Source organism: Vespula pensylvanica, chromosome 24, assembly GCF_014466175.1.
Source record: "Vespula pensylvanica isolate Volc-1 chromosome 24, ASM1446617v1, whole genome shotgun sequence".
NCBI lineage: Eukaryota > Metazoa > Arthropoda > Insecta > Hymenoptera > Vespidae > Vespula > Vespula pensylvanica.
The window spans coordinates 109946-130000 of record NC_057708.1 but is presented as its reverse complement, the minus strand read 5'-3'; the positions used below and the strand labels follow the sequence as shown (position 1 = coordinate 130000).

The 20055-nt window shown below is 42.8% G+C and overlaps 2 protein-coding genes across 8 annotated transcripts in view; both read right to left on the bottom strand.

The window, feature by feature from the left end:
- LOC122637108 (phospholipid-transporting ATPase ID) overlaps positions 1-13315 on the bottom strand; it is a 24348-nt gene extending 11033 nt beyond the window's left edge. The window contains exons 1-2 of one of the 5 annotated variants that reach the window (XM_043829013.1): positions 13063-13315; positions 1931-2912 (exon numbers count right to left, since the gene is read on the bottom strand). In XM_043829013.1, the coding sequence (XP_043684948.1) occupies positions 1931-1964 (34 nt within the window). In that variant the 5' untranslated portion in view covers positions 1965-2912; positions 13063-13315. The other 4 variants (XM_043829012.1, XM_043829014.1, XM_043829015.1 and 1 more) reach the window with 4 other exon arrangements.
- Positions 13316-14791: 1476 nt separating this feature from the next.
- LOC122637123 (autophagy-related protein 13) lies at positions 14792-18200 on the bottom strand. Of its 3 annotated transcripts, none has more exons than XM_043829060.1 (5): positions 17664-18200; positions 16956-17304; positions 16676-16859; positions 16281-16605; positions 14792-16194 (listed from the first exon to the last, which is right to left on the bottom strand). In XM_043829060.1, exons 1-5 carry the CDS (start codon positions 17814-17816, stop codon positions 15982-15984), a joined length of 1224 nt encoding a protein of 407 aa, XP_043684995.1. In that variant the 5' UTR covers positions 17817-18200; the 3' UTR covers positions 14792-15981. The 3 variants fall into 3 exon arrangements, with proteins under 3 accessions (XP_043684995.1, XP_043684994.1, XP_043684996.1); XM_043829059.1 differs by having other exon boundaries at positions 16272-16605; positions 17664-18199; XM_043829061.1 differs by having other exon boundaries at positions 16272-16605; positions 16956-17207; positions 17664-17854.
- Between the last annotated feature and the right edge of the window lie 1855 nt (positions 18201-20055).

Genomic DNA, 20055 nt, shown 5'->3' with positions numbered 1-20055 from the left:
TTTGACGGCCGACGACGACCTTTACGAAATATTTCCTTTTGCACGATTATTTTATTCCTCCGATAATGATACTGCCATTTAACGACTTTGTTCTAACGCGTTTCATTCCTTTCGACGGCCCTTCCCGAGAAAGCGCAAAAATTTAAAGATCCCGCGATTCGAGACGTCTACCTATCTACAGCGCCACTTACGTTTCTCTATCTCCTTCTCACGTGACACGTATCTAGCCTTTTCTACACGCGTTCCACCACCACACCGAGGCCAATTTGAAAAACTTATGCTGGAAAGCGACTCGATGGAGAAACATTTGGCGTCAATCGTCCCTACGCTTTTTTTTAAAGTCGATCGCATAGCTCGTTTATTTAAACAACAGCAGCAACAACAACAATAACAACAACAATAACAACAACAGCAACAACGACACGACCGCAAGGATACTACCGTCAAAGAATCGATAATAAGGTTTTCTCGTTTCAACGGGCGATCGACTTAAACGCGATCGAAATCATAAAAGAACGATGAATCGGTCGATGCGCGTATCGATGCTAACATCGTTGCACAAGAAAATAAAAGGTTGGCGCGAACGCGTTTCTAGGAACGAAAAACGGTGCGATAAACGACTCCTTTCGATTTCGTACAAGAAAATACGTCCCGAAGGAGGATCATGTGCATCACCGTCGTCGTCGTCGTCGTCGTCGTCGTCGTCGTCGCGAGCGTGTCGTCTTTCACGCAACGATCACCCACAAGGGAATGATGTGTCCGAGAAGATATCCAGGCTCACGAGCGATGGTTAAATGCGAAAAGCTACGAGGGAACAGGACTTCGTTGTCTAGCGTGCTAGACTCGAAAAACGGGAGGCGAGAAAGGTGAGCGAGCAGGGAGGAGGAGGATCGTTGGAGGATGAAGAAGAGGAAGAGGAAGAAGAGGAGGAAGAGGAGGAGGAGGGAGAGAGGAACGATCGATATCAGGCGTCGGCGGCGATGTCCCGTAACACGAGGATCCCATCGAAGGAAGCAAATGTCGGTTCGCACCGGCTTTATATACTCTTCTTTTCTCGTAAATGCCTTCCACGACGAGGATCACCGAGTAGGAGACGACGATGATGACTATACTACGATGACGTTTCCATGACGGCACGTACAATACAGAGATCGAACGCGCTTCTTTCCTTCGGCTTGCGACAAAAGCAGCGGCACTAGCACTAACGATGAAAATTGGAGAACGAGGAATGGGAGAAGAGGAGAACGAGAAAAGGAGAAAAAGAAGAATGAGAAATAAAAGGAGACGGAGGTGGAGGTACGCGCAAATGAAGGAGCAGCGGCACCCGTGTCGGAGTATCGTACGCGTAAACGATTTTGAGACAATTTTCACAAAGCATACACTGGAGGCACTTGTCTACCTTTCTATTTCGTTCTCCTACTCTATTTCTCTCTCTCTCTCTCTCTCTCTCTCTCTCTCTCTCTCTCTCTCTCTCTCTTTCTCTCTCTTTTTCTCGATGTCCGTAACACGACGTAGCAAGGCTCCACAACTCGTCGATGAGATTACGGTTCGACGGCCGTCGAGAGACTTTGAGGCGTCGCCCCTCGACGGCGCCACGTGTCACGACGCTTACGCCAACGTCGAACCACGACGCCGACGCCGACGCCGATGCCGATGCCGAGGCCGACGCCGACGCCGACGCCGACGCCGACGCCAAAAGCGACATGGACGTCAAGACCGACGTCGACGCCCACGATAGATAAAGAAGATCGCTGCGTTAGCGACGACTCGAGCCGAAGCGCGAATTTTTGAGCGACGTCGGATAGGATACGCGTCTATCAATCCAATCTCATCTTTTTAAAACGAGAAAAGAATCATCGAGCATCGAGAGGTCTTTAAATGAACAAAAAAAAAAAAAAAAAGAAAGAAAAAGGAAAAAAAAGGAACTTACCTTGCATGGGACGCGTAGATGCGGTGCGCGACATTTTTCGTCGGCGAATTAGGCTCGTTAAAACTGTTGATTAGGCTCTTTTGGACGGAGTCTATCGATATGCCTTTTACATGCGTGACGACGACGACGACGACAACGACGACAACGCGTGTCGATGCGTGTATCGTAATAAACGCATGAAACGTGTTTGATGTCGACGCGTCCTCGTCCTCGTCACCGTCGCCGTCGCCGTCGCCGTCGCCGTCGTCCTCGTTGGTACCAGCGAAATAAGGAGAAGTAAAAGTTTGCGTTCGAGGGCGGTAATTCGCCTGACGTATCGTCGTCGTCGTCGTCGTCGTCGTCGTCGTCGTCGCTGTCCTCGTCCTCGTCCTCGTCGTCGTCGTCGTCGTCGTCGTCGTCGTCCTCGTTATCGGAACGGCGACGAATCCTCGAAAAAAGGCCAAAGAACGGCCGAGGAGAAGAGGAACTATCGTCCTCGAGCGTCGCGCTTCTCTCGCGCTCCGCTCGGATATTTCCTGGCGATATAATGGCGATAAGATATCCACTTTTGAGGATATGGGTGGTTTCTCGAGGGTGGCGTCCATGTGGGGTGAATGGTCACCTCCGGCCTACCCTCTTGTTACCACCGCCGTCGTCGTTTTCGTCGGCGCCGCCACCACCGTCGCCAGCACCGCCACCGCCGCCGTCGTCGTCTTTCGACCGATCCCACCTCCACCTCCAGGACCACCTTATCCTTCTTCCTTCGATACTACCGCCGAAGCTCCTCTGCGTTCTTCTCCACGTCGGAAAGATATGGCTCCCGATGATTATCGCCGAAACCGATCTCCTTCTTCCACTTATTCCCGTTGCCGCTATTACCGTTCTTCCTTTCTTTCCTCCTTCTTCCTCTTCCTCTTCCTCTTCTTTCCAAAACCGATTCTTCCCTGCAGAAATTTTCGACCTCCGCGCTAGATCTCCTCCTCTTCCGCCTTCTCTTCCCTCGCTGTTGGACAAATGAGAAACTGTTAGCTCAACCGCATTCCGACGTGCGATTAGGTTTATACGATACCGTCGTTTTTATCGCACGATTCGATCGTACCGACGTAAACGGAAGATGCAATCCGGTCGATCCGGCTAAAACCCGTACTATCTACTGTTTTCGTTACGCATTCAAGAATCCTTGATTCGAATAGCAAAGTTTCCGCAAGACTGACGTGTCCCCACCAAACGTAAACTTCAATCCCTCGACGTACCCGACGTATACCGCCGTATCTATACTTCCTATCGTTGCATCATAAATATAGATTCCACACTGGGCATCTCCATGTAGCGAAACGACGCGTCATCTTATTTCGCGGAAAGGATTGAGAAATAGAAATGAATAATTATAGACGACGATCGACGATGTTCCTCGTTCTAGCAATGAAAAAGATCTTTCAATCTCTCTCTCTCTCTCTCTCTGTTTTTGTTCTCTCGAATAAGTTACATCGACGAATTAACGACGCGTCTTTTCGAGACGAGGTTTAATAGCGTAACGCGTTTCGAGCTGACGCTACGAGGATGGTACAAACTGGTAAATCATCGACGCGGTTATGTAAAGCCACGCAAATAAAAGGACGCGCGACAAAAGGATCGCGATTACGCGCGTAGTTGCGTTTTATCGGTTTCTCTGCGCGTCTTACTACAATGTCGAATTTCGAGAAAATAAATCGAGAAACAATGTCTCTCGACCTACGCTCTCTTACTTCCAAAGATAGATATCGTCGTTTTTTCTTTTCTCGCGTCGTATAAGTAGATTCGCGTAGATATATCTGTAGAGATATATCCGAGACATGTGCAAATACGAGTATCTAACGTTCTGTACATAGTCGCGATAACTGGTCGCGCGTCACCGAACAATGTCAAGAAAGCAAACTGATGTAAGAAGAGAAACGGTATATAATACGTACGCGCGCATATATCTCAAAGGATACGACTCTCCTCCCGTTTCGATATTTCTTCGATCGAAATCTATCTGTACATGCCGACCTCTCGATTCGTTTCGTTCTCAACTTTTCTACGCGAACGGCTTTGAACGTAGTCCGATCTCGCTGACGTTCGAAGGTTTCAGCTGTCCGTCTATGAATGAGGCCTTAACGCGCTCTTTATCGTCTCCCTCGTGCTAATTGAGTTAACGCCATGCGTGGAATGAAATTTGCGATTCGCGAAGAGCGACTCTAAAGAAAAACAGAAGAGAAAGAAAGAGTTCTTCGGTGTGAAATTTCCTTGTCGTTTTCACCGATCGATTCTGCCATTAGAGCGTACGACCGCGACTTTGAAATTTTCGATCGCGACGCGCTTCGCCAACGAAGCAACGATCCGACGACACCCGTACGACGTCGTCCTATACCCGCAAGAGCGAAATCTGAAAAGTCGCCGAGTTCGACGCACGGTTGCAGAGATTCTCGACCGAGCCGTTGGAGATGATCCAAGGCTAGCGCGACGGACCGCTTCGCCCTTTCGAAAAAACGAAGCTACGAGAATCTTTGCTTCGGTCGTCGCGAATATTTGAGTTTGATAAGACGTTCCGTGAGATAGAATCGATGTATATATACGTAAGAAACATGCATACATGTATATGTATATATATCATAACGCGAATCATCGTGCCTCGTAAAACAATCGAGATAACGAAATTAATGTGACAGCAGACTTTAGCGCAACTGCTAGTCATCGTTTGTTTTTCTCACGGCAATCTCGGTGATCTCTAAAGATCCTCCGACGACGAGTTCTTCGAGACGATCGAAAATACTTTTCGTTTCGGAAAGAGATGCAATGAAAAATCATAACGCGCGTGTCGGCGCAAAATTAAAACGACAAGTTCGTCGCGTGACCGAGATCCATACGTCCGAAACATCGTTCCTTTATTCTTTTCAACTCCTCGATGCTTCTTTCTAATTAATAATACGCGTCAGAAATCGGAATAAGAATCTATTCCAGAACCGTCCAACTTTATTTATAGATCCTTACGTCTGCCACAAAGAAATCACGAAGCTCCCTGGGAGCTTCTCTAAGATTCGTACATTTTCGATCGAGTAATTCGTCGAAGATAATAATTTTAGGGAAAATCCTCGTGAACGGAGTCCCGATCGCGCTCGAAACGATCTTGGATTGATTTTACGCGAAAACGTTAAACGTACGAGTCCGTTTAACGAGATCATTCCTCGATCGCGCACGGTAAAGATCATCTCGCGCGTACGCGCGACGACGACGATTGGCCTATTGCCAAGAAACGCAAAAACGAACCTTCGAATCGTATTCGGCAGTTGTATGAAAAAAGTAAGGAACGATAGAACCATAAAGCGAGACTTTACCTTGTGGACGGAGAAGACTCATCTCTTGGCATAGTAAAGGTCTCTCATTTATCGCGCCCGCCCAAGGACGGGAGGAGGTAGAGGAAGAGGGTACCGACGGATTCAAGATCGAGATTCGTTCTTCAAGTCAAATTTAAGATCTCCTTTCGTCTTGGAGCATCGCGCCGAGGTAAGGCGAGCGCGCGCGCGCGCTCGCGCATTTGCGCGTCCGCGAATTCGCGGACTGACGAGGGGGCGATCGGGTAAGTGGTGTAACGGGTCAAGGCCTCCGAATCGAGAGATTTCTTTCGAGACGCGAGGACGACGAGCGCGTTGTCGCACCGAGATGCAAGAAGACACGTGCGTGTAGCGGTCGCGCTCGCGTTCACCGTTCCTCGAGACACGTTCGAAACGAGCGTCCAGTCTCTAACTTGCGAACTTCGGTACTAATGCGCGCCGCGATCACCGCGGAGCCGAGAGACCGAAGAACCACCGCCGCCGGCACCGCCGCCGACACCGCCGCCGACACCGCCGCCGACACCGCCGCCGCCGCGACGGCGCGTCGCGTTACTTTCCTCGTCGACGCGCGTTACCACGACTCACCCTCCTTTAAAAAGCTTCGTTATGCTCGCGAGGGCCTTACAGATCAGAACGCGGCTCGAGGAACATTGACATTTGACGAGTATCGCCTAGAAAGTAGACATTTCCCTCTTTCTATCTCCGACATTAACCGTTCGATGTAAAAAGCGTCAAAGGCGAAAGACGTGCCAACGAAAAAGTCAAATTCCATCGGCTGGAGGTATTCGATGACTACGAGTAAAGCGAAAGCGGTCGTCTGGGAATCGTGATGCCCTTTGAAAAACAGCCCCCTGATTCCCTCGTTACGACCCGTGATCTATTACGTAAACGATCCTTCGACTTTTCGACTACTTCCCCACGTTGGTCTTACATATTTACGTACGTACATACGCTCGAGCTCGATGAAAGAGAAACGTATGCACACGTATAACAACGCAAGTCTCTATTCTCTTTATGCATTTATAATAGATTACAACCTTGGGAAATGACGCGACTAGGACGCTACACGTATCTAAGGGAGATAACAACGCGATAGTCTTTCGTCCATCGAAACTATTTTTCTACGGTCGCTCGGACGCTCCTTTAATGACACGATTACCAGCGATTCCCTGGCAAATAATGCACGACTAGGTTGGGCTTGGAGTTACTTCCAAAAGTGTCTATTACCGTGCAACCGTCCGTCGTCCTAGTCGAGAGAGAAAAAGAACGTGCGACTTTTAATGGAAGAACCAAACCCCACCTGCGGTGACCGAAGGGTAGGGCCGGAGATAGCGGAGGGCGCGGCATGGCCAATGATAGATATCGTACCTTTTAACGTTACCGCCACGGTAACGCGAATAATTATTTAGCCCGCGTTGAGATCGTACGAGATTGTCCGATCGCGCTGAAACGATTTACTTTCGACCGTGGCCCCTTTTTCTAAAATAATTTCATACGTGTTCACTCGAATATACGTTTCGAATCGATCGTATCTCGTCGAATTAGGAGGAACGAATTACGAGGAAGAGAAAAGATACGGGGGAAAGGGAAATGACAAGATCGCCGATGGAAGAAATATCGCTCGTTGAAAGAAGATGACTCGATCGACGAGACACCCGAGATACAAACGGTTAGCTGATTATCTTCTACGGGAAAGGAAGAGACTATAGTCTTTTTGGTCATCGGCTCGTAGTTCGAGTCGACCTTTGTTTCGTTCGACGTCGTAGTTAAAAAGTAGCTCGAACTCGTACCACGTCGAAACTACGGCTTTTATCAATGATTCAAGACAGCGTAGCCCTTTGAAAGTTGCCGAGACACATCGTGTCGGACTGTAGCCGTTGTAAGCGATATCGCTTTCGCACGAAGCGCGAGTATCGTTGCGGTGGCGGTCAAGGGCGAGCGTATCCCCTTTAGGATAAATAGGATATACGTTTCGTCCGACGACAAGGCTCGCTTTCATTCGTAACCGAATAAAAGTTAGAATTATCGTTATGGATGAAAATTATCTTCAACGTCGAGCATGAAAAATGTAAAGGGAGAAAGTTTTAAAATTTGAATCGAGCCGCACTCGATGAGTCTTCGTGATTGGTCTTTCAACGACGGTCAAGGCCTCCCAATGGCAAGCGTTAGTCGTCGTCTGATCGCAAGGAAACGAACCACGTCAGACGCATAGGCCGCTGCCTATGATTTCTCACGATGGAAAGCGGGGGTAAAATAATTGGAAGAGAAATAAGACGCGAATTCGTTCCCTCTGACGTGACGTACCTATCGAGCGCAAAACCCAATAATGCCGACTCGTTCGCCGTTTCGTTCTCTGTCTCTCCCGAACGCGATCGTCCAGGCGCCTCCACGTGCCCCCTCCGGGTCTCTTCGGACGAATCCACCTGCTGTCATTGACGGATCGCTACCGATGGACACTCGGACGGACTTTTAATATCGAGTATACGCGTACGTGCGTACGTATACAAATTTACGTGATTTCCAACAAATTTCCTACTTTCATTAGCGAATTTAATAATTCATAAAAAAAAGGGACGGAAGGGGATTATGATTCGTCGCTCACCGGCGTTCTACCCACTCTTGTACGGGCTACGAAGAATATCTATTATTCAAAGCTCCGCTACGATGGATCGATGCGACCGAGCTAAGGTTGTTCAAGGATCGCTCCTCCACGTGTCCTTTTTCCTCCATCTTTTTTGCTTCCTTTCCTTAGCATTTTTCCATGTATCTCGGCGCGTCCTGATCTCTTTTTTCTTCGGTGCGCGAAGATCGAAGATTTTTTAAAAGGCGAAGCGAGAGAGACGTTTCATCGCGACGTAGTTATCTCTCTATCGATCTAAGAAGTCTTTCGAAGAAAGAGACGATCGTTGCTCTCCAACGTTACTTTTCTTTTTTTTTTTTTTTTTTTTTTTTTCACCATTTATAACTTCCTGCAACTTCGAAGTCTGAATTTTTCGAACGATCGTCGAGGTCGAATCGGAATCCCCCGTTAAAACGCATCTTTCGAACGATATAGGGCTCTGTCTACCGCTCGAACGGTAGCTACTTCAAAACTGATTATTCCGTTTTGTTCGTTTCTACGTTTGTTTTCGTTGCATCGAAAGAACGTTTCGCTTTTATCGAATAATTTTAATTACGTGCCGTTCGTATTCTTACGACTTTTTATTTCAAACTCCGAACGTCCAAGGATTTCTTTATTGTCTGTACTTTTGATACCTGTTGCTTCGTTAATGCATGCTCTTTCGATACGTGTACGTCGTGAACTATTACTATATAATTTCGCAATTAAGGCTATTTATCGTAAGTTCTTTCGAGTTTAAAGACCAAGGATTCGTTCGAAAAATAAAATACGTAGAAACGAGATCAATTTCTTGCGATTTTTAAATATCTCAATTTTCTTCGCAAAAATCGTGTCCAAAGGAACGCGATCCCACGAAATACTTCGACACAAATATTGTCTTTACTCCTTCTCGAAAAAGCGATGCAGTTTTGTCTTTTTAATGAATCCTTAATCATAAAAATCTATCGGTAATTACTAGCAGAAGCGTTCGTACAATAAACTATTGTAATACGCTTCATGGATTTATCGTGCGATTATACTTATCGTTGTGCTATGTCATTCCAAGATAAATGCACGTTTCCTACGTCTAATCTTTATCCATTACGTTACTTCGCGAAAAAAAAAACTATAGTTTTTGCACAAAAATAAAAGATTAAAAAATGACTATGCCAAATAAATAAATTTTAGTGAGATATGAGTATATCATCGATTGTTATCTATCATTATGTAATTTATAGCTTATTTATGTAGAATCGTGACTACGGTGTATAACAATCGCAATGGGAGAAATAATTTCCAGTTCTCACGTTACCGCGTATAATATGTAACGATCGAGATACGCAGGACGAGGCACGTAAAAGGGCCCGCTCGATTAACTCTGTTATTTTTAACAGAGTTTTATGGGCAAAATGTTCAAGATGAAATTTCACTCTTTTCAAGGGACGTGTCTGACGACGGAAAAAAGAAAAATGTTTTCTCAAGGTCATTTTTTGTACGCGACGAAGATCGTAGAAATTTTTTTTCAACGTACGATCTACGCTTTTTTTCGCATGAATTGATTTCTTGTGTCATTTTGAATAAAAAAAAATATTAGGATACAACGTCGAGAAACGATTAGTTCGCAAAATATTTTTATCCGATGATTCATGCACCGTAACGAGCCATATCTTTTATTCGTAAGAGTTAGATACAAGTGTTAAAAAGGAAAATGGACTGTATTCTCGGTCATATTTTTTTTCATATATATGTATGAAATAATGCAAACGTATTTTATACATATATATATATTTTTTTTTTTCGAAAGCAATATGCACCGTCAGACGTGTCCCTGGAAACAGCGTTAACTTTCCGAACATTCTTTCCATAAAATAAAAAATAACGGAGTTATTCGGGTAACTTGATTGGAGTGCCTCGCTCGACATATATTAATTATGGACAATCTAGGCTCTAGGTAACGGATTAGCATTTCGTGTGACATCACGTGTAATTCCGAGTGTATTTATCTGATAATATTTAATTTCATTGCTAATTTTTCAAATCACTCGATCCACAATTTCAGGAAATTACGTAACTCTGGAAATGTATAGAGCACACATAGGTACGTATTGCGCAATTTTTTTTACTGCTAAAAATTCGTTCCAAAGGAGTAAAATTGATTCTTGAAAATTCGGTCATTTTTCGATTTTATCCGATAACTGAAAAAATACTGTTCGGAATAAGATAAAGCTCAGAAACAACAAAATCGCTTCTTTTCGAGAAGAACTCGCTTGAAAATTCTTTGAGTACGCACGCACCTAATGCTGTGTAGTTTTCACTTACACACAGCCGTTGTGATTACTTTTTAGGACGTTTCACTGTACGCGAGAGATATACGTATCGAAGTGTTATCTCGTGTCTATCGTTTTGTTTAGAGTTGATAATGAGAATATATATTAATATCACTATCGGATGATACATTTTTTTTTTTTTTTTTTAAGAGCGTCACCGCGAAGAAAAATAATTCATAATATTCGTGTTTTCAAAGTTATCTAACTACGCTCGAATCGTTTGTTAAATACCTACGTTATCTTACCTTAGCGAGAAAATAAAAGTAAAGTTCGATAGTCGCGTTAGAAATAAAAAGTTCTTCTTTTCCTTTGTTTTATCACCTGGTATATTTACCTATCGTTTAACGAGAGACAAAAGTATATAAAATAACTTATCTTACTCGTCCAAGTGTTACAGAAATACAGCTCGTCGTACAGCATACGTACGATACAATGGGATCCAAAGCAGTTTTTCGATCGTCAAGCAACACGATTCATCTCGATAATCTCGTATTAGTATTAAAAAGAAACAAGGTATTACGCTGTTTCGATAGTTGTTCAAACTATCGATTAAGATTTGAAAGAGTGAATTAAAAAAAAAAAAAAAAAAAATTATTAATATTTTCGTTTTTTTCAATAGTCGATATTATTACCTTGAAAAGAAGAATTCGAGCGGGAAAAAAAATTGCGTATTACTATACCTATATGTACTCTATCTATCCACAATTTCATATTTTCAATATATATTTGTACAATAAGTATAAATATCAGTTTATATCAAGAAGTAGATCATATATTGGTATCTATTATTTAGCAGCTGTACTTTCCAATGGAATAACGTATTGGCTTATAGATTTGTAGTCGTTCGTAGAAAAAGTATTGGAGCATATGCATGTACGTACGTGTATATGTGTAGTTACGTGTGTGTAATTGATCCGTCTCTACGAATCGTGCGTTTCGTTATTGTAAGGGACACGTATTGAATTCATGCGAGCTGCTCCGTAAAGATTAACCTTTTAAGTGCCCTGGGTCATTGCAAATTAACAATCGAAAAATTCCAAGTTGCGCGATCACGTTTCCTTTCAATATCCAGAACTGCCAAAGAGTGCGGTCGAATAGTTTCTTGCTTGTAATATTTTTTTCAGTTCCGTCGATTAGATAAGCACCGAGCATTGATGCAGTTATGATTTGCTAAAAGTAGTTAAGTAGGCTATTTAATAATTTAATCGTCCGTAGCTTTATGTAACTTTTCGAGTCGCAAAGTCGTAGACGTATTCTTAGCTTTTTAGTACTCGTAAATTTTATTTTCTTGTTTTGCCATAAACCTAATTGTTATCTCTTATCCTTATTAGGATTAACTTTTTTCTAAATATGAATTGTATCAGTACTAAATCATGCTACAAGTTTATTCCATACGATATAGTTTCCTTTCGTAGACGCGAAAATGTATTGAATTATAAAGATCGAAAAAACCTTCGTAACTTTATGCAACTATCAAGTCGCACGTTCGTACATCCGTATCGCGATACGTATCGAGTCTCGTCCTTTCTTTCTTTTCCTCCCATTCGTACACGCAACTCTCAATCGTTGCTTCATATTTGAAGTTTCAAACGTTTCCTTTGCTTTTTTTAATTATAAGCTACGATCGGTATACCACGATACGGATAGGAGTAACGTTGTAATTTTCACATTGTATAATTTGAAAAACTATAGAAAAAAAAGTGAATTATAACGGTTTAAAACGTATATATCGGCGATACAATAAAAGTCGATTATCGACGTAGAATGCGAGTGGTACGATCGCGCTGCGTGCCACTCAAACGTTTAACGATCGTACATTATCTAAATGTCAGCTCGGTTCTTCGATCTACGCGTTCTAACGACGCGAGGGAGGGGAATAGAACGTACCTATTTACTAACATACACACCGAACGATAAATCGAGAGAAGGGGGACGGTCTTCCCCTAACGCGTTTCTAGTTCTTTTTTTTTCCGTGTCGGTCGCTGAAGTCGGATACGATTCGAGGGAGAGGTGGTGAACGCAGCTTCGACGTAAAACCGTATTCAACGATGATGGTAAAAAGGCGAAGGAAGGAAACAAGAAAGGAAGCGAGAAGGAGAAGGAGGAACGAAGGAAGGGCGGAGACAACGTCAGTGGACGTACGACGTTTCTCCGCAAAAAAGAAATCTGTTGCTTCGAAAAAAGCTTCCGAGGAGTGGTAATGGCGAGGACGGGGGGAAAGGAAAGCGGAGAGGAAAGTAGCGAGGGGTCCGACGGCCGAGGGGAGAGAGAGAGAGAGAGAGGAGGTACGAGACTCGTTGACGGATAACCGTTGGGCGGTATGAATGTGTTGTTCCATGTAAAACTTGCCACGCGATAAATAGAAACGTCGATTACACATAGATCCGTCCCGCTATCGTAAATATCGGCTAAACTGTCCCAACTGTCAAAGGAGAGTATCGAGAGGAGAATGCGAAAACGATCCAAGTAGGTTGGAACGTCGGCGAATCGAACGGTTTCGCGATTCGATGTTACGTGTACGAATCGAACGGATCGAGAAAGAGAGAAGAAAAGAGAAGAAAGGAAGGAGAGAGAGAGAGAGAGAGCGTCGTAATGTTATTTTTAACGGTATATAAACAAGGAAACGAGGAAAAACGCGTAAACTTCGCCCCGATGTGCTTGTACGAGATTCCAAGTCATTAAAGTCCGCTGGCTGAATAGTAATATTGATAAATTCCAAGCCAGTACGGTGTCATCGAAGACCGAGAAATAGGAACATACGGTCTGCTTACATAGGTGAAAAGTCGCGAACGTAGGCATTAAAAATTGATTTTCGTCGAACCTTTATCCGCGTTAAGATTAAAACTCGGTCGTTCGGTGAACGAAATGCTTACTTACCACGAGCGGCTATTAGTGGTCGAAGATAACGAGACGTTTTCTCGATGAAATGACGGGGACGACATAACCCGCGCACGAAAGTAAACCAGCCATGTTGTTTACTGCTCGGAAAAGGCTCTCTTGCCAACGATGCCCTCTTCCCGTCACTCGTCTCTCAAGCAAAAATACCGAACGACCGAGTTGCCATCTTTCGGATTTTATCGATAAATCTTTTCCCTTTAAAGTTCGCTCTCTTGGTAATCGTTAAAGCCTCTCGTACAATGCCTCCGTACGATCGTACGAAATGACATATGGAATGATATATTAGTATTGATATTGGCAGAAATTATAAATCACGATCATTACGTTTAATTATCGATCGTATTGTCAGATTTAATTTAAGCGTTCGTGTAAAGTTATTTATCGATTATTAAATACGTATTCAATATTAAATGTTCAACGCGAATTATAAACATTTATTATGGAACGGTAATAAAATAAGATTCGTGAGCGTATAAGAAAAGGCGAAGAATCGAAAATCATCGTGTTACGACGAGCTGATTCGTAAAGAGCTCGTTGTCTCGTCATTGGTTTAAAAATGCCATAATTTCAGTTATTCCCATATACATATATGCACGCGCGTATCTATCTATATATATATATATATACATATTAATTTATTTATATTAATTCGTTATAACGCATACATCAATGGTAACAACAGCATACCTTCTCGATTGATTGTCAACGACGAACATACGAAACGTTCAAATTTATATTAATTACATGCCTGATACGCAGTCCTACCGTTCCCTACACGATACGATAAGATTGGTAAAGAGGGAAGCCTCTGTTATCGTAAAATCGACCGGTACGATATTATTGATTGCCCGTTGAATACGGATACGTTCGTTATTCTAGAATTTCAATCGATTACGTGAACTTGATCTTATCCGAAATGCTCTCAAGGATTTATGCGTTAGGATTTCACGAGTGCTTATCGCTATGAAGAATGTTTATCGGAACGCGAAACAAGCATGATACTTGCTTGACAGTTTAGGGCTCGAGTGTCATTTCCTTGAACCAAATGAGATAATCGTTTCGACTTAATCGTAAAATTATATCTTTCATATCTTTCATCGTTGATACGAGAGGCAACAGCTATTTTTATTTCATTTTAACAGGGCGTATCGTAATTCGCCATACGCGGAAAAAAATAAAACTATAATTATTTCACTTAAGTCATACGCGATATATCGTAACGTGGATTATTTTCAATTAATACGGACGTTTCATCGTTAGCAATTTTGATAGACTTACCAGAACGTTTTCGTCGTCAGCTAGACTAAAATCTTCATAGTGTAATTTTTTAATCCATTTCCGAATCGTTCGTTCGTCAACTACGCCATCGCTATGCGCGTCGCATATCTTTTTCGTTGTTCCAACCGCGTTTTTCCTCATGCCAGAATAAAACGACGTAATTGCACGAAAGTATAACTTTTTATCAAACATTTTCAAAACAGGCTCGATTCGAGAAAATTCAACGAAACGCTACGATATCGTCTTAAACTATTCGTTAAGATATCAGCTATCATACTCGTATGTATTTTATAGGTTAAGAACCACGTGTTGTACTTAAGAACGCAATAGCGCTATCTACTGCAGAAATTGGACGTTATTTTTTAACTCGATGCATATACCTTAGAAATCATAAATATGAATTATCTTGTCCATGGAAATGTTATAAACATAAGATAACGCAATTTGTTTATTCAATGAAAGTTATAATCGTACTAAAGAATAATTTACACTATATACAGACAATAAATAATTGTAAATTTTCCAATTAGACTAATTAACAATTATCGATAATAAACAATAATAGTATTCACATTTTCGTACACACAATGACAACGTCGACTAACCCTCCATAACCAAATCTTTTTTCCTGTTTACAAAAAAATTATACAAAATTTACTTATAGTAACGTAATTATATCGTACCGAGTATAAAATTCATACGCTCGTCCTTCGATTTACACGGTATTTTTCGTATGCGATTAGAAAACACGTATATCTTTTTTGTGCGTGAAAATGTCTTTTTTATTTACTGAATTTATCGTACATCGATAAGCTGCAAATTCTTATTCGATCGAGCACACATTGTTTTTTTTTCTTTTTCGTTTGGCTTGCGATATAATATATCGTATGATATTTCGTACGATAGAGAGAAAAGTTGTTCTTTCGATCGATGAAAATCGGAATTTGAATTCCAGATCGTTCTCGCAAATTAAGTACTACTTTGATAAAACACTAGAAATACTCTGTTTAAATCGAGGGACGATGTACTTGAAAAATATTAAAAACTTTGAACATGAAATAACAATAAATTTTGTAACAAAAAAAAGTATAATGAAATAAAATAAAACTTAAAATATATATATATATATATATATATAAGCGTACGAGTTTACATGGCGTATAGAGGGTTAATATATGATGTATATGTATATAAATATAGGCGCAGCACGCACGCACGCACCACGCTTGCGTCGATCAACAAGGAGTTACATCCAACGTTTCTTCTTAAATGTATATAAGAATCAAGAAAACATTTAACAACGGCATATATCTTTAAATGTTTTATCCCATACGATTCATGATTTTCGAAATAAAATTTTGGCAAAATTTTCATCGTAAAAGATTAATTCTATCAATTCTATATAATCTGATAGAGAAATAATAGAAGCGGCGCGACGTTCGTGAAGCGTTTACTAGCCGTTTTCGTCGAATAACGATCGTTGCACGAGCACCAGCAAATTGATGTTCATTCCTAATAACGATACAATATACTACTCGATGAGAACGATTTCAATAAATATGGGTGCATAGTGTAATAAATGATATTCTTACACATCGAAATACATGAAAAATTTCCCCGTTAATTATTGTTTTCCGTTTGACAAAGCGACGATAGAATGTCTTCGTAATGCTGCATGTTCGTTTCGAACGTTTCCAATTGCTTAGTAAGATCTCCCACTTGTTCCGCCAACGTTCTCTCCTCCATAAATGCTTGAAGCTGAGGCGCGCTTTGACATTCTCGATAAAAAGCTCCCAAATCGCTATTAGTATTGGTAATTGCGAAAGGTGTTTTCTAAAAGAAATTTATTAAAGAAACATTAAGCTTTCTTAAAGTTTAAACCCGAGTACGAATTTGAGGACTTTAATTACCAAATCTACCATAATGAAATCGTCATTCGCGCTGGTCATAGAACAACTACTTCTTCTAGACTCATTCTGAGAGTTAGACTTTGACGTTGCGTTATCGTTCGACAGTCTTTCATTGTTACCGTTGTTACTGTCCGTGGCAACGCCTGCTGTCACGTTTTTCGTATTTATAGTATCGGCGAGAGAACCGGGAGGCGGCGACGTTTGTCGAGGAGTCAGCAAAGAGCTGAACGGTACGTCCGGTATTACCAAATCTCCCTCATTAACCATCGGGGGCTTACTGATGACGAACGCTCCTACTTTTATGGTATCGCTCAAAGATTTGGAATTTTCTTCGCTGGAAGGAGACGCGCGTGAAATCGTTACGTCCGATAAACATATGCGTATATACAGTCGTATAGGTATACCTTTGCTGATAACGGGCATGACGTGGACTTAGATCCGAATGAAAGTGATCGCTCTTGAGCATGATCGAATCTCGTCCCGTATGGGTAGGAGAAATGGTCATTTTGGTCCTGTACGACACGGACAAATGAATGGTACCGACCGGGGTGCAGAGTTGTCCTACTCTTACGTGCTTGTAGTTGTCTCCTTCGATAAAAATAAGTTACTTTTATAAGTATACGAGCGTGAATGTATTTGGTAAAACATACTTACGGAGAAACACGGACAAACGCATATAGATACCTAAAGTATGCAGCTGAGGCTCCCCCATATAAATTCTGTAGCAGATAACGTAAGAGTCCGGTCCTTGCCTACGACTTAATTTGTAAGCCGGAGTAATCCTCGAGACCGAGAGCAACGACTTTAGTAAAATACCCATCCTGTTGTAAACCGTATACGTTACTCTTACTGTAGGATCACTGTGTTCCGGTAAAACGCCCAAACTCCAAGTTTCTAAAACCATCGTATCGCCTTCTACGGTTCTCAAGGAGATTTCTATACAAAGTGGTATCGTGGAATTTACTATCTCGCCACACAGCGCTCTCTTAGCCTCCGCTAAGACGTCTGGCAGATCTTGAATCGCCAAGTTGAACTATAAAAATCATCGATATCGATCCGTTATGCGTATTAAAAGATTACGATAAAAGGCATGCAGTTTTTTAACCCGTGTGCATCGAACCGCTGGCCCGTTATCCGTCTCGTCATACCGCGAACGCATTCTCGTATACCGTGCACGTGAAATACGAAAAGAAAGAAGGAACAATTGATTTTACGTCGTTCGTTGCATCGCCGGGAATAATATGGATCAAGGAGGTATCCTTGCTAAAAAAAAAAAAAAAAAAAAAATCAAAGAAAAAAAAAAGAGTCGTAGAAAGAAGATCCGGACGGGTTAAATAATCTGACGCGCGTAAATGGACGAGAGAGATGGAAATTTGGATCGCAACAACTTACCCAATCTGTACCCGATGAATTTGGTTTGCACTTTGTACATACTTTCTCTCCTGACCTGGACTGTACTATGATTTGAGCAGCCTTTAACGCCAGAAATTTGGTAAATTTATCCAAGTCTTTCTTATCCTGCATACTTAATTTCAATGTTGACATGTTATCATTAAACCGTCCATACGTATTTCTAGAAAGGTAGAAATAGCGAAGCGAGAAACCTCTCAGCGATTATCGATACGTGAAACCGACACATTTTATCACTAAAGACCTTATAATTCGTTGTATTGGCTGTATTACGAATGAAACTTTATTTCGTTATTTATAAACTTGGATACCGAAGCGGTAATCGGTTAACGATAATCCTTCAACGATATCGAAAGCACACTTTAGCAACGTGCTCCACGTCGCTACGCCTGGCACTAAAATAAATCACGTTTCCAAACGATATTTGATCTACGACAAACATCACGATAGTTAACGTTTCCTTCGAATTCGCCGATTGACATCGATCGATTTTTCACCCATAAGACGCATCCGTCCGAATAATACGTCTGATTCGTCTTCGCTGTACTTTTTGTACTCTGACCGTTGATCGATCACATTGCTTCGTAACGAAGTCGAAACTCGACGCGCGCGACGTTTACACGAAACTCGCAAAATCAGAGATATATTCGGAAATCTCTTTAAAGTCAATCTCATACGCGTAATCGTTCTTTCCCATTTTGATAAAATCAATATTTCCGACGGGACTGGAAAATCCAAACAAAGTTCGCGAACCGATCGCACTCGAGACAACTCGACGACGACGAAATTAAGTCATCGAGTATAATTTGACTCGATCGAAAGCGCACCCTCGAGTATCGGCCGAAGGGAAAACTGTTTCCATAATTTGTTAATTCGTTGGTTACCGTGAAAACGAACGCGGCGACGAGCGACGAGGAGCGACGGGAGCCAATGAGAAATCAGTCGCGTCGCGTCGGCGAATAACCGAACGCGTCGGGTGCGACCAACGATTTCGCTCCACGTTTACTGGCTGCGACGCGAGACGGAGTGCCCTCTGGCGGAATATCCCTGGCAATAGAAACAGCCGCGAACTTCAACAGTTACGTCCGCTCGTTCGAACGGCTCGTTCGTCGTTTCGTCGATAATCGTCGATTACTTGCGATCCATACCGCGTACGATCGCGCAACTGGATCTTGGTACTTCATCCAAGATGATTCTTTCGAAATCAGTCGTCGCACGGAGAGACACGATGGAAATAAAAAGAGAGAAACGTTCGCGTTGGCGCAGCAGAACATCGTCCAACGATGGTTCTCGCGACGGCACGATTTTCCTGCATCTTATCAGAATATTATCGTGCCGTTCTACATAGACTGCGCTATTTATGACATTTAGGTGGAAAGAGGGTAAAGAATTTCCGTCGCTTCGAATCGAGACGAAATCGCGAGACGTTCGGCAATAACGGCAAATTGCCGTCGTCGTCGTCGAGCGTAGCTATACGCTCTTTCTCGGTAATGGCACCTGGAGAAAAAATGCACGTAAATGGCACAACTGGTTTCGAGGTAACGACGATCGAGTTAATTTTATCTCGAGATTCGAAGAAAGATAAGAGGAGGCAGGCAGCTTTTCGCGCGAATACGTCGATAAAGCTTCTTCGATGGTCCGCGCAACGAGTCTTATCGAGAAAAGAACGGTATGGTCGGGCAAAAGTTTTATGGTGGACTGTACGGTCACACCGCGCAACGTGCCAACTGCAATGGAAATTTCCATCGAAGCAGTCGGTCGCCGGCGTCTCGTAGACGCTTCGTTCAACCGCGCCTAAAAACCAGATTACGTTCGGCGAACGCGACTATTGAAACGGAGGGAGACCCTCCGTTCTCTGCCTCGAACGATCGCTGATTTTTTCGACCTTGGAATTGTCAGACTTCTCTCGTCTCTCTCGAATCGGACACGGGGATATCTCGCGCGTTCTTTATCTCGAATTTCGCGATCTCGGATAAACGGAAGCGAGTCGCGGAATGGCACGAGCTAGCTAGCTGGCTGGCTGGCTTTCGAAGGAAAAGAGACTCGAAAGCTCGAGCGTTCCGCGAACAAGAGGAGAGGAACGATGCGAGGAAAGGTATCGGAGTGTAAGGTCACAAAAAGCGAAAGAACGTTTCTCGAGAGTCTAATCGACGGCCCAACGGACGAATATTTCCTCTCGAGGGAAGATCGTGTTTCCGAAAGGATCGCGAGGACGAGAGGAGAGAAATTTTTGAGGCGTACTGTACCGAGGAGGGTTCGTCGGCGGGCCTCGTGCACCGTCTGGTCCCCTCTTAGGACGAGGAATCTTTCTCTCTCTCCTTCTTTCTCCCTCGCGCTCTCTCTCTCTCTCTCTCTCTCTCTCTCTCTCTCTCTC

What these genes read in the sequence shown, in the direction of transcription:
- LOC122637123 (XM_043829059.1), bottom strand. Translation starts at nt 17,816, where the DNA reads ATGTCAACATTGAAATTAAGTATGCAGGATAAGAAAGACTTGGATAAA. An exon ending in ATTCATCGGGTACAGATTGG is followed by an intron (nt 17,305 to 17,663) that starts GTAAGTTGTTGC and finishes TGATTTTTATAG; the next exon opens with TTCAACTTGGCGATTCAAGA. An exon ending in CATGCCCGTTATCAGCAAAG is followed by an intron (nt 16,606 to 16,675) that starts GTATACCTATAC and finishes GTCTCCTTCCAG; the next exon opens with CGAAGAAAATTCCAAATCTT.